This window comes from Oculina patagonica, chromosome 2 (assembly GCF_052425735.1).
Source record: "Oculina patagonica isolate OP01 chromosome 2, crgOcupat, whole genome shotgun sequence".
NCBI classification, from domain to species: Eukaryota; Metazoa; Cnidaria; class Anthozoa; order Scleractinia; family Oculinidae; genus Oculina; species Oculina patagonica.
In genome coordinates this window covers 14,080,271-14,095,243 of record NC_135759.1, presented here as the reverse complement: position 1 = coordinate 14,095,243, position 14,973 = coordinate 14,080,271, and the positions used below count along the sequence as shown (strand labels likewise).

At 37.2% G+C, this 14,973-nt stretch overlaps 1 protein-coding gene across 1 annotated transcript; it reads right to left on the bottom strand.

The window, feature by feature from the left end:
• Window positions 1-1,037: 1,037 nt before the first annotated feature.
• LOC144643076 (coiled-coil domain-containing protein 125-like) lies at window positions 1,038-12,029 on the bottom strand. The gene is made up of 8 exons (XM_078502215.1): window positions 11,492-12,029; window positions 8,859-8,929; window positions 8,126-8,284; window positions 6,106-6,274; window positions 5,820-5,938; window positions 4,900-5,007; window positions 3,563-3,823; window positions 1,038-2,058 (listed from the first exon to the last, which is right to left on the bottom strand). The coding sequence occupies exons 1-8, from the start codon at window positions 11,943-11,945 to the stop codon at window positions 1,948-1,950; spliced, it is 1,452 nt and encodes a 483-aa protein (XP_078358341.1). The 5' UTR covers window positions 11,946-12,029; the 3' UTR covers window positions 1,038-1,947.
• Between the last annotated feature and the right edge of the window lie 2,944 nt (window positions 12,030-14,973).

Here is a 14,973-nt window from a genome sequence, read left to right as displayed (position 1 = left end):
CTTTTGCAGTTCGTTCTGTGTCCTAGACTTTCTAAATTCGCGCTTTGCACTTTCCGATCGTGCGAGCTCCACTTGCAGGCAAGTCTATTTGTGTCCCACCGAAAAGCTTTCGCGAACACTCGCTCCAGGCGGGGAGGCACTCCGAGGTTCAAACCCTTACCCTTTCATGTTCCACTTTTGACAGAAAAGGGAACTCGTTTGTAGATATTTGTACAAAGTGCCACTGATCAAATTTTCAATTTCCATTTTTTTACATTTTTGTGTACAATAAGACTTTTTTACTCACCTTGCCAATTTTCAATCCATTACGAACATCAGAAGTCGTTTTATTTTAACGTTTATTTCCAATAATTTACGGCCGCCATTAAACAACCTTGTTCCAAGGCTTGGTTGCGAATGGGAGAAAATGACGTCAAAGGCTAAAATACCTCACGAGTTGAAATTATAATAACAATATGTATTGAAACTCACGTGAAAAGCAACAAAAATTTCTGCTTGTTTTTCGTGCAATTTTCTATGCTGATTGTTATTCTAATTTCAACCCGTGAGGTATTTTAGCCTTTGACGTCATTTTCTCCACATTCACAACCAAGCCTTGGAACAAGGTTGATTAATGGCGGCCGTAAATTCTATGGAATAAATGTTATAATAAAACGACTTCTGATGTTCGTAATAGATTGAAATTTGGCAAGGTGAGTAAGAAAGTCTAATTGTTCACGACAATGTAAAAAAATGGAAATAAAAAATTTGATTACAGTAGCACTTTGAACAGAAGGGTTACTGCATGTTTTTTCTTAATTTTTCACTTGAATGACTTCATAATATACTTGAATGAATCGAACGTTCGGTAGGTCTGTTAAGATATTTTAAAAGGCCCTTTTAAATAGCTAATATCGCACTTCGAGTCTGCAGAGTGACGGGATGGAACATTCAATCGCAATCTACCGCGAAGAGGCTCTTTTTGATTAAGCGTTCGGAAATTAGGGGGGGGGGGGGGGGAGAGTATAAAGGGCGAGCTTGACGAGGTATGTCTCCAACACAATAACAAGGTTTTAATTGTTTGATCACTGTTTTCAATTGTTATTGTTTTGGTATAAATAAAGCACGTTGTTTTGTGTCTTCAGACAGTCACATAAGTAACTGTACCAACAGAATATCCACTTTTAGACTACAAATACTACAACGAAAAAATAATTTACTTGTCCATATTACACCTTATATCACATTATTAAATTACTTTATAAATACTCGACTATTCTCATCACTGTATAATCCGGGACATAACATAAATAGTTAACATGGCTGATAACCACAAAATTAAATAGAATAACGGATTTTGTCTTCATTATCTATGATATTTACTAATTAAATACACTAATACAAAAATAAATAATAAATAACACCAGAGGATCACAACTAATATTTCGGCTTTTAAAACAAATAGTGTAGCGAAATCTATCGAAAAAAGTAGATTTTTGCTAAGTGAAAAATAAAATCGCTCTCCCCGACCCCTTTGACACCCCATTTCTTGAAAAATAAAAATTAATTACCAAAAAATACCTCTTTAAAAATACTCATTTTGTTTTCCTGGTTTCAACCAATTTTCTACATCAAATATATTTGGCGCAATTTACATATTTAGCTAACGTATATTATGTCTCTGGTTTTTTGAAAGCTATTTGTCTCTTCCAGACTTTAAATATACAAGATTTCCCTTCATAGTTACTTTCAATATTTCCACACTGGACCTGGTATTGATTCGAAAAAAAGAAGCTTAACAATCAATAAATATACCATGTACGCAAAACGAAAATTGCGAACTTTGCAAACCACCAAACACTCTGTTTCTCAGCGAGACCTCAAGAATAGTTGTTGAACAAAAGCCGTACGAACCATGAGCACAGTCTAACTAACTCAGTAGCCATTATCTGTACGTCCTATGTATTTCTATGTACTTGGTGATTCAGGACTGCCACATTTCTCCATCTCTTTCATCTTTGCCGCTAATATTTTGGTGGCTAGTCTCTGGTGCGCAAGCGCCTCACTGTTGTCATTGAGCTGTCAATCAAAACAGGAGAATGAGATGAGTACTTTTTTATGGTAGCTAATGAAAACAATCCACTATGTAAGCCGTTCAAAAGGAAAAAAACTATCATTTAGTGAAAACAATTTTAGGTTTTAACGTTGTTTTTTATATTTTCATAGAGAACAATGCTAAGTCGAGAAAAAAACAAACAGATTTACAAAACCTTGAAACCAAAATGATAAAATACATCACTGACTTTCACAATTTGAGGTGACTTGAATCATGTTCATTTTTGCTTTCTTTGGTAGGACAGTCACCAAATTGTTAGCGACTCTGTAACGAGAAGTCCGGTTTCGATCCTGACAAGAGTCATTATGTTATGTTCTTGCTGTTCTTGCGCAACACTTGTACCGTAATGATTCCCCCACGGGCGCTTATTTACTATTGGCACCTCAAGGGAGGGCGCTTATTCGGGACAGGGCGCTTATTTAATTTTTTAAGAAACAACCAAATGTTCGGAAACTGTAACAGAAACAAATTCATTTGTTGGAAGTTCAGTTACTTTTTAATAATTGTTCATTTTAGCAGTAAATATATACATGTATGATACGGTGAATGTTCATGAGTTTATCATATTCGATGTAAATGACTTCAGTAGGGGCAGTTATCCACAGTAGACTGAATAGGGGCGCTTTTAAGAATGGGGGCGCTTATTGGAATAGGGGCGCTTATTGACAAAAACACGTTCGAACTGGGGCGCTTATTCGGAAGGAGGGCGCTAAATCTAATCATTACAGTACCTCACACAGTGCCTGTCTCCACCCAGGGCCACTGCACCTCACACAATCCATAATTAGCATGCATTTTAATTTCTTTTTTTATCTGTTTATATTTTCTGTTCTGCAGTTGTGACGTCGACTAATATCAAACTTCACAAAACATAAGCAATAAAAACACTTTCAAACCTTTGAACCATTGATCAACTTTCAATAATCCTTGGTTAGTGTTAATCAACTCAGGAGTATAAACGGGTACCAGAATTTTCTTTCTTTTTAACACTATCAAAGAAAAACTCGGAATACAGTTAAAAAACCCACGTGTTAGAACCTAGGGATTTAAAAAAACTTCTGGCAGTAATTTGCTTTTATAATACCCCAAAATATAAGAACCTGTTTAGCCAAACAAATTCCAACAGGTTCTTATATGTGGGGTTTAAATATTTAATTAATATATTTTTTTACCAAAAACCAAAAAGTACCGTAGTGTATCATTGATCAATAAATGTTGTTGAACTATTGGCAACATGGGTACATTAATAAATATTTACAGTATAACGAAGGACAGACCAGATTTTATACTATTTTCTGATAATCAACAACAATGTTTACTCCGTAGAAATTAAGAACCTACTTAGCTTAAACTGTCAATAAGTACCCCATAATACAAGAACCTGTTTTGCCAAACTCTGAAAAAAGTAGGTTCTTACACGTGGGTTTTTACTGTATTCATATATTCTAGCTGTTACATGCAACCTACCATGCCCAAAAGCTTTTCGACGATTTCATCTTTATGCGTCTTGATTTGACGAACCAGGTCTTCTTCCTCGCTTTTCATACTGTTTTCTTGTTTTCTTGTCTTTTTTGTTGCTCCGCCAAATCCTATCTTCTTTCTCCAACTAGATTTTTCCAACAGTTCATAAATAAGCGTTGAATTCTTGGCCAGTTGTTGTTCAAACGCCACACGGTATGCGTCAGCAGTGAGAAGGGCTTCCTCTTCACGCCGATGAACTAGTTCAAGCTAAGAGAATAAACAGGACAAACATTTTAAATTGCAGTATTAAGGCCTGGCAAAACGAGGAAACATAATTGTTTCCTCGTTTTGCCATGCTTCCATACCGCCCGGAAACACAAAATGTTTCTGTTGGGTAGCAGAAGCAAATTTTGTTTCTCGGAAGCAAAATTGACGCTGGATGCATATATATGCCTCCCGCGTGGCAAAACTGGGAAACATGCGCACGCTACAAAATATGTTTCTGGAAACATGTTTTCTAGTTTTGTCAGGCCGTTAGTTAAGAACTTTCATATGAATCCCCTTCCTGTTAAATTGAATGAAATGCTCACGATCAGTTACGGAACCTTTTACTAACAACAGCTGATTGGAATAAAAAAAAAAAAAAAAAAAAAAAGAAAACTACGGTATTGTGTGTTAGAGTTGAAAACAACATCAGCCGTATCTGGTTTTCATGGGGTTCCTCTGTCCAGATTGAATTGGCCGGAATTAAGAGACCCGTTGACTTTTGTGAAGGGAGCGAAAATGAGAGAACCTCAGTGGAGAAGAACCCTTAGAGCAAGGAACAAACAACAATTGAAAATCGACCTACATGTACCTTAATAGAAAGGAAGTGCAGGGCAGTAGGCATTTACCCAATTTTCGGCTTTAAGAAATTAACGCTCCCCTAAATTAAAGTCTTAGAAATTAACGTGAATTGAAGGGAAATCTCTTTATATTAGAATAAAGGAAATAAACGCGAAAGACAGGGCAAATTTTCAAAAAGAAGAAAATAAACCCTATTTGTGATGTCTCTAAAGATAGTTTGGCTGCTGTACCACTCTTCTGTAAGCAAGAATAAACTGGAAATATTGCAGATGACATTCAAGACTGAAAATAGTGGTTTGACCCCCCCCCCCCGGGGGGGGGGGGCCCCCCGCACCTTTCAAAATTTTGGAGGAAAATTCTCCATCTTTTCTTAGATTTCCATTTCCCAGTAGAATGAAACAGTAACTTTTCCCAACCCCTCAAATCTTTGGCTCTTGAGTGAAAATATTTTCCATTTTTAGCAAAAAATTACCAACGCATTATGATTACATAATTACCTCATGTTTGAGTTTTGCAATGTCCCGCTTGGCATCCACTGCAGCCCTTGCACATGCGCACGGCTCCTGGTTTTTGCCTCTACACTGACAGGCACCAAGGGTTGCTAACTGTGTTCAACCACAAAACAAAACAAAATGGTGTTATTTTATCTGTATTTAATTGCACATTTTGCCCTGATCAATATATTACCAAATATGAAATATATATAAAATCTGTGCAGTTTAAGGAGACAATCAGTAAAAGTAGAATGACTCTCTACAGTTACAAGAAAGGAGAAGTGGTGACCAGTAACAAAAGTAAGAAAAAAAGGCTGTGGTACATTTTTGGTGGGCAATGTCTTCTCCCTCCCACAACAGTTTAATACACTCTCTTCTACCTTAATGCTAGCAAGCCTTAACTTTCAAGCATGTGTTTCTGCCAATAGCTGTTGTGGTTTGACATGAATTTCAGGTCAAAATTATTTCAAACTCAGTGCTGGAAATAATTTTTCTTACCTTAAAAGACAGTGTCCTTCTAAACTTTTATTTTGAACGACACACCTATTAGAAAATTGGTCAAATCAATTTCGTATTTCAAATCAATCAGGTTAAAAAATTTTGCAAGATATAGTCACGTATTAAAGTTCTCGAACATCATGTCTGAACATATTGCAAAATTGGCCGGACATTTTGGCATATTTGATCGGACAATGTCCGATGACCTACAATAATTTCCAGCATTGCAAACTACCGTGCTTGATTTGCATTCATTTGTTCTTTGTTTAAGTATATGGTAATAAATCTGGAACAAAGGAAAATACAATCAAAACTAGTTTAAGAGTATTTTGACTTGAATTGTTATAAAGCTAGCTACAACATAGCCACTAAGGAAATGAAATGGCTAGGTAAATTTAACAGTTTTCTTAACAGTAATTACTTACCTCAATAATCAAATCTCCTGTTGACAAGATCTCTTCCCTCTCAGGAGTGCTCAAGTCATATTTAATCCTGTCTCGAACTTCCAAGGCAGCTGCTAACTCATCACGATCACGCATCAGTGCTGAAAACATTTTTAAATTTTTATTAAATGAACAATGTTAATCTGGGAGTCAGTGAAACAGCCAAGACATTGCCTTTGTTTGTTAGGATAAGTCACCTTTTAAATTACCATTTTTGCATAGTACTGTAATACAATGAACATGACACGTTTAATGCTATGTTACTCACCCATTTTCTCCATGGTAACTTTCCTCAGTTCATCAGATCTCGTCTGAAGAGCAACCATCAGAGCAGCATTTTCTGTAGCTACTCTGTCGAACCTCTCAGCCCAGGTTTGTTCACTGTCCAACAAGTAACTCTGCTTCAGCTCCAACTCCCACTGGAGAAAATTCACCTCCTAAATAAAATATATGGAGTAAAAAATTGCGGCAGTTTACATAATACACCAAACAGCTACAACTATACGGTAAAATATGTGCTATTTTCCGTACCTTTGGGTGGACAATCTATAATGCTGCATAACATCTTTACCTTTTTGGGCCACCCCCCTCCCCCCTCTGTAACTACCAACCAGCCCCCTGTGCCCCCCACCCCCCCCCCCCTGTGCCCCTTGAACAAGAATCCTCTTAAAAAATAAACCCGGCCTGACCAATCGATGAAAATCGATGATCGGAAATCAATCAATCAATCGATACAATCGATGATGGTTAGGTAATTGATATCAATTGGCATCGGCCAATCATGACCATCGATAGTCACAAAAATTCTTAATTGCATCGTTGTCATCGATTGCTATCGATTTTTATCGAGTGTCATAGATTGTTATCAGATTGTTATCAGATTGTTTTTGCTGTCGATTTCTACCCCTTTTTTTAATAACGTTTTTGCTGCATAACAGACAACAGTATATCACGAAAATGAATAAATGAGGTATTAATCGCTTTTAACATAGTAACTTTGCTTTAAGGCAACTGAGTTGTGTAATAAACTTATCACCATAAAAAACTCGATGAAAGTGGAATCGATGAATCGGCAGTCGTGATCGTTGTATTAAAAGTCAAACCTCGTTCGCTTTTTAATTGGATCGACTTGGTATCGTCGGTCTTGATTGGTCAGGCCGGGAAATAAACTCATGTTACAGCTATGTATTTTACTAATAAATTATCATATTAATCAAATCAAAGCCGTGATATTTAAGAAATAGAAAAATTCCTGTCCGTTGACACGAGTGGAAGTTGGGGACGAGAGCTGGGGAACAGGCGATGCGGTCTCTTTTCTCGAAGTATTTTAACGACAGCTTTATTTAAAAATTTACCCGTTTACGTCTAATCAAATTAGGTCGTGAAAAATTGTATTTTTTCAGCCAAAAATAGAAAAACTAAGTGGTTAATGAAGTCCAGCACTGGAAGGAGTCAAATTGGTTATCGCTTCACTAGGTTGACCGCTACTCGAACCTTGAGGTGAAGGCATTCTTTCGCTTCTTAACTTTCCTGCTGAGGGCTGTGATAGTTTTGGTGCTACAAAGCCTATGGGGGGCGTGAGGTCGCCGCTTCGAATTCTTTCAAAAATTTTTGATGTGTGCGGGCTCTGTAAAATCTACCTTTTTCGTGTGCTTTTTTTTTCGCTGTGAATAAATTGGCACAATTCTTAGTTGTTATTTTTGCATTGCTTATTTCAGCGCCGTGATTTGTGCCGTCTCGAACTTCTGTTCTCCTCGAGTTATAGAAAAATTTTAACCAATCACGCACTATTTACTTTGTGCTATTTTCTAATCCCCTTTACATGAAAGTTATAGGTGGACTTGGGAAGTTGATGGACAGCTCTCAAGATCCTTTTAAATTACTCTTGTCTTTTGGTGATTTGCATCTCCCTCTGAATAGCCATTATGATAATACTGGGCTCATCACAGTTCCCTTCCCCTCCCCCCCCCCCACAATCGTGCCATCACAACTTTTTTTTTTGCAGATGTGTGCCCTTAGAGTTTGCCAGTACCTATTTAAACTCCCTGGTGGAGAGAGGCTCCTTGCCCATTTAGAAAACAACATAATACACCAGCCAGGGGTCTGTACCTCTAATGTATGCCTTTTTACAATTTACATGTATATGAGTTTCAAATTTCTTTATCCTACATGTATAAACATATCACTATAGAAACCAAAACTAACTAAAGAAAAATTTCAGTATCATGGAAGAATATTGCAGATAATTACAACCTTTAATTTTTACCTTGAGCTGCTTGTTAACTGACCTGCTCAAGTTTCTTGCTTGCCTCCAGAACCTTCCTTGAATGCTGTTTTTGTTGTGCTTGTTCAAAACGTGACAACCTTTGGATAATTTTTACAGCACCATATTTGCTTTGTAGTTGTTGCTGGCAAGCTTCCAAATCCAAAGTCAAATTTTCAATCTCCTAGAGTTGAGAGAAGCAAACAAATGGGTTCAAACAGCAACAAAGTAAACAAATTCAACCACAAATCTTTTATAATAGATGCAATTCAAATCATGCTGTATGGTAATCCTTTTCATGAATGTTCATGCTAGCAAGAGGGTATTCAAAGTAAGCAGTAAGGTCACTCTCTCCTCCGCAGAGGCCTCTTTCGTTTTGATTCTCTCCAGGCTCCGCGCGCTTACTTTTCACCTCTCCCCGTTCCTCTCCCTATTTCCCAGCCCGAAACACGAAAGAGACCTCTGCGGATGAGAGAGAAAAGGTCATCAAATGATTGCTTACCATCACAGAAGTCATGTCACATGATAAGGAAAATAAAGTGGCTTCCTATTTCTCCATATTATTCCCTTCTATCCCTGACAACCGAGGAAACTTATATACTAAGGTTTTCATGAGTCAGGAAATGATAAATGCCTGGGATGGTTAGTAAGCAGATAATTAATTCCTAATAGTTGAAAACAAGGGTTTAGGGAGCTTCTTATACAACACAGTTCTAACATTAAATATATTTGTAAGTAGCAAGTTAAATCCAACTCACTTGTCTGGCTTTGAAAAGCTTACACTGAAGCGCACGATACTCGTCATCCTCAACCAATGATCTTCTCTCCACTGCAAAATTAACCCATGCAAAAAGACAGTATTTAATACAAAAATTATCAAAAGGTTAAACAAGTGTAGTATTAAGTGTGAAAATCCTCCAGGAATCATTACCAAAGATACCAAACTCTGTAAAAAATCAATGAACATTTGATCCCTCCAGAATACAAAAGGCAGAAATGTTAAATACTGATTATCCCAGTAGGCCCTTTATTTAAAAGTGCCTATAAACCCCCCAAATAATAATAATAATAATCCAATGTTTATCCAGGATAGCCCTTCAGTACATGTGTACTGTTATCAACGGGGTCCTGCCACCAAACTTCAACAAATCAGTATATCAACTCTTACTCTGAGCGAAATGGCGAAAAATGTTTGATTTTGGTCAAAACCGGAATTTTCTTTTTCAAAGTGGCAAGAAATCAAGATTCGAAAACCCTTGAAATTTAAGTGAGTAAGGGCCACCCCGGAATAAGCGCTGCAGTCTAGATGCGGCGCTTAATAGAGGAATTCTGTTTAACTTAAAACAGGACCACTAAGCAACTCTAAAACAAACTTGGACATTTCTTTCCATCAAAAGCGATGTTTCGCAGTCAAAGTGATTGTTTTACCACTCGCCTATTAGTTTTTCTATCCAACAATTTTACTGTAAATGTTGTGAAGGCCTTGAACTTTGCAAGGGCAGCTAGTACCACTTCTCTCTTCAGCAAGAGACAAATACTAACAACCAATGACGTTTTAATTAATTTATTTTTTGTGGCGTCTAAATTTCAAATAAGCATCACCCTCCAATAAGCACTGCCCTTGAATAATTGCTGCAATTGAAGCTCAAAAAAAAATTAAATAAGCACTGCGGTGCTTATTGAAGTAAAAACGGTAAGCGAAAATGTTTTTGGAGAGTTTATAAGCACTTTAATTCAAACTGGTTGCAAATGTGTCCTACTAGGACACTGAGAATATTACACTTTATTCCTGTGTATTGTCATATTTTCAGGTTTGATTATCTCATTTTTGGGAAATGAGCCTGATGCTTTTTCTCCAAACGTTCTTGGAGATAGTTATTGTATATTGAGTTGCTGTTATCTAAAGCACCAATAATATATTGATGGTTTTTTTATGTAGGGCAGCCATGCCGTATGTTAGGGAATACAAATACTGAAATAGTGAATATATGAAATCACATATATGAACTGCGGATGATGAATAAATGAAGAGAAGATCCTCGCAGTTATGAACACAACTTAAGCAGTTGCAAAAATAAAGCCTGTAAAAATCAGGCTCGGACCCTGACCTCTGCGATACCGGTGCAGCACTCTAACCAATTGAGCTAACAAGCCAACTGAGAGCTGGTCATTAAATTGGTTCGTAATATACCCGGAAAAGATGAAGATAAAAAAGTGAATATATGAAATCATATACCGTAAAATTCCGGTTATAAGCCCCCCCCCCCCCCCCCGGTTATAGACCCATCAACCTGGAAACAAAAAAATACATCCGGTTATAAGCCCCCGGGATATAAGCCCCCCTCTACCGGATGACAGTACTGAACAAGGCTAAGGTTGTTGCTTTTTTGACTTAAACGTATTTCGATCAACGCTCCCGAGGCTCGTTTCGAAACGTTTTTTTCCTTCCGCTTATAAGCCCTCCCGAATATAAGCCCCTCCGCTTATAAGCCCACCCAAAAACCTTTGTGAAGTTGTATAAGCCCAGGGCTTATAACTGGAATTCTACGGTATATGAACTGCGGATGATGAATTAATGAACCAAAGACAAATACTGTTGTGCTTTAGGGTGACAACGTACCAACAACCACTTAAACTATCCTCAGACTTTGATAAGAATTTTTTTATTTTAGATTTTAGCTTGCCAGATAACAAACCATTCAAGATTACATTAAAACACAAAGAACTAAACACAAAGAACTTGGTATATTACTAGCCTGCGAATATAGCCCCCTTTCATGGATCCCGTCCTGAGGGGTGTTTTGTGCTAAGAGGCTGCTATATTCGCAGGCTAGACAATTAACTAGTGGGGTGGCTAAATAAATGGGTTCCTTTTGTTTTTCATTTTTTGTCTCATACAAAAACAAGTGGTCATTATAAGGTGGGGTCTCTTTGTACTAGACAAACAAACAAATAAAATTATTACTAAGAAAAAAAAAATAAAAGTAATAAAGACACACTATTGCATAATAATGCTAAGATGTTGGGCCAGATAATTAAGTGTCAAGTATGACATTTCGCTGATAAAAACCTGACACCCTTCATCTCAAAATAGTTTCTGCTATTCAGCCAGCTGTAACATTTACCTGCTTAATTTCATGACTTGGCGTGCTCCCTACATGTAGCTTTTTGAGCGAACATTAAAAAATATTCCAGATTTACCCTTTGAAAATAAGCATGCACGTAAGAGTAAACCTACTATTAAAAAGGTCAAATTGCATTGATGATACTGATTCTATGGAATCGCAAAAAAAAAAACACAGTTACACACCCAAGTTTGTACTAACAACTGTATATTATTCAAGCCAGGCATGGGTTTATACAAAAAATATTTCGCCTTATTATAGCTTACCTCTGGCAGAATTTATCCTTCGCAGTCCACGAGTCTTTTCTTTAGTAATATCATCGTTCTTGACCTTACTTTCACTGTTTGTTCTTTTCCTTATCTTTAGCGAGAAACTCCTTTTGGGTAAACCCCATTTCGAGATTCGGGATATCCCACCCTTAATTTCTTTTAGCTGTTCGATGCTGTCTTGTAAACTCGTCTTCCATGTGAAAGGCTTGCATCTTTGTTCATCCTTTTCAAGAGTTTCTTGTGGCTCTATCTCTGCTGTTGGATTCTGAAATAAGCTAAATATTTCTAAGTCGGCGCTAATTGAATCATCCTCTGTAGACTTCGGACAGTGCTTCGGAAGACCGCCCGGCTTTAGGCCAAATCCTAAACCCAAATCAACAGAAGAATCGTCAGACGAGAAAGATCCGCGGCTGCCATGGAAATTCTTTCCATTGGGAACCAACCAGGACATGAGTCACAGATGAAAATCGATAGATTCTAAGTCAAATATTCGCAAAATTATATATTCTGTGTTGTCACTTTCCACAACTTTCAAGTGTTTTTCTGTGACTAGGTAACCAAACCTTTAGCTTAGCATCCAAGCCTGTGAGTAAACTTTACAGCACAGGTACCCGCACCACAGGCAGACCACGCGTAATAGAAGACCATATATAATAGAAGCCATAGAGAAACATTACGTCGACTTCGACTAACTTGCGTCATGTTTTTTTTTTTTTTGCCGCCCCGCGCCCTTTAAGACGTTATTTTAACGTCTTTACGGTGGCCCACAACTGTCACGGCAAAATCATTTTCACCACGACAATTTCAATTTCTTCACGGCAAAATCAATTTCACTCACGGAAAAAATGAATTTCACTCACGGCTAAACATTTTTCACTCACAGCAAAGATAAAATATATAAAAGTGACAGGCCAAACACGGCTCCCGCTGAGTTTGTACCATACTAAGCTAAATAGCTGAAAACGTACATGCATAAAAGTTGGGTGTTGCGGCTATTTCTTTTGTTGTTGTTGTTTTTTGTCTCTTAATATGTAAATGTTTTTTCCCACCTCTGCATGCTTTTATTTAGCTTCGTATGTAAATTTCGTCCCGAATATTTCGTTCTATCTTTTCCATTTTCAATCGCTTCAGTGCATCATTTATTACGAGTGTTATTTTATGTTTCCCTGAACCTCGCGTTTCCAGCTGCATTTGGTAAGTCGTCTTATTAGTTCATTATTTGTTCTTGTATTTCGTCTACTTTAGTTCTCTGTTTTCTTTGGTCGGTTACTCTGTTCTAATTCATTTTATATTTACTTTCTTCTTTTTAAATACATCTGTTGAACAAGGTGAAGGAGTCTGTGTTTCGTGAAGAAGCGGCCCTTCTTTTCTTCATTGAGCGTCCATCTTTCAGATCTTTGAGAAAGAATGAAGCGGTAAGTTATAAACTCATGCTTAAGTGGAATTTTGACCGCTTCTAATGATAAAGGAGTCTGATCAGGAGTCTAACGGAAATTAACAAGGCTTTGAACTTGACCTGTATTAAGTGTTAAATGTCTTCAGTAATGGTTGGGTTTTAATTTCACAGGTTTGAGAAGAAAGGAACAAAGAGAGAAAACTAGCAGTCTATGAAAACGATGCGCGGCACGAGGAATGAAATCACTGGCAGCATGGTAAGTAATTTTTCAGACTTCGTTGTTTGCCCAGCTTCTTCTGAAGCTCGCCCCACAGCAAAAGTTCTATCAAAATGTGTCACAGCAGGGCTAAGTTATTTTATGACGTTTTGCCAAATAATCGCTCTCAGATTAAAAAAAAAAATGTTTGCAAAGAAATTGCTTCTATGGATCTAAATAAGCCATAGCTTTATTCAACCAAATGTGTCTTCCGGGTGTTATAATTTCAAGTAACAAACAAACAAACAAACGACTTTGACACAAAACTGTTCACATCGCAAAACGTTTGTAGAATCTTCTTTACATTTGCCTATCGGTACAGTCTTCTTTTGTATCGCTGTATTTTTACAATGTCTCTTCACTGTTTTTACCCGGTTACTTTCATATTTCACCGAATTTGGTGGCCATTTCCTATGCAAAAACTTGGCTAAAATCCGTGACACAATAAATTACTAAAGTGTTGCTCACTACCCAGCTAGGAGGCATTTAAAGGTGTCAGTTATATTTCATGGTTGAAAAAATGAAATGATCTTTGTAATGTCGAATCAAATGCTTATTTTTGCCTGAGAAACTACTTGGGTAAAATATTATTCATCTCAAATTGAAGGCCGAACTAACTAATTATAACAGTTCCCCGTATGACTGTGTTTAGCAAGCCCATATATTTTGTGAAAGAGATAATTTTCTGTCTTCTCTCGTGTCCCGACCATCTCACAAGTGTACCTTACATGAATATTTACTCTTGCTTTATTTGTCGCCTCCACAACAATCGAGATGAGTTTGTTAAACCATCAGTCTAAATCGAACTTTGAAAATAAACAAATTTAGCTCCATTGGCCCAAGTGGAATCCCGTAGGAATTGTAGCGTCTTGCATATTTAGTGGTTCGTATGTTCTATGCTCAGTTTCAGACAATTACAGTCTGTAGTTCTAGTTTTGATCGATGATGAAGGGGAGCGGGGCGGCGGATGCCACCTCCCATAAGGTTTTTTCGAAATCAGTTTGAAAAGAAGATTTACTCTACAATGCTGAAACTCTCAGTAGTTGTTCATTCATCCTTTACGGAAATTTTGATATGTCAACCATGTGTCCATGATATTTGACGTTGCCATGGCAAAGTCATAATTACAGGCAGGCCAAAAATCGTCAATTTTAACATTTTTCTTTATTTTTTTCCAGTTTTTTGAAACAGAATTGTAAGATTTGTCTATTTTACATTCCATAAGCATTCTGACTTGATTTTACATCAAATTTTGTTAATTTCTGACTTTCTAAGAAAATGGTGAAATCCAAGACGGCAGATTCCAGATGGCGGCTCTTATGATGTCACGTGACCACATATGACGTCACAGCCAACAAAAATTATGTCATCTTGTAGAGTGCGCTAAGGACTTTCTACTCAGTGCAAAATAATTTTGCTGTGTCTTAATAGAACGAAAACCCTGGGGAGGGGTTCCATTCTCCTCCTCCCCCCACCTTGTACGATTGTGGGGGTGGGAGTTTGCTTGTACCTCCAAAGGTTAAAGGAGCTACGTCTCGGGCATTTTGCAGATTTTCTGAAATTAGTGGTAGGCAATGAACTGAACTCATAAAAAACATTATCATTGAACATCTAAAGAAAATATATATAAAACCTTAATTTGCGGATAGAGTTCAAACTTTGGCCATAAATATCGATTATTTTAGAAGACGCGCAAAAATTAAACATGCAACTTGAAAATTTTAATCTCATTTTTTTAAGTTGCTATCCATTTATATCCTAGCCATCCACATAGCCAGAGACGCTTGTCAAACGTTTCAAGGCTCTAATATTGGAATTTTTGATAAA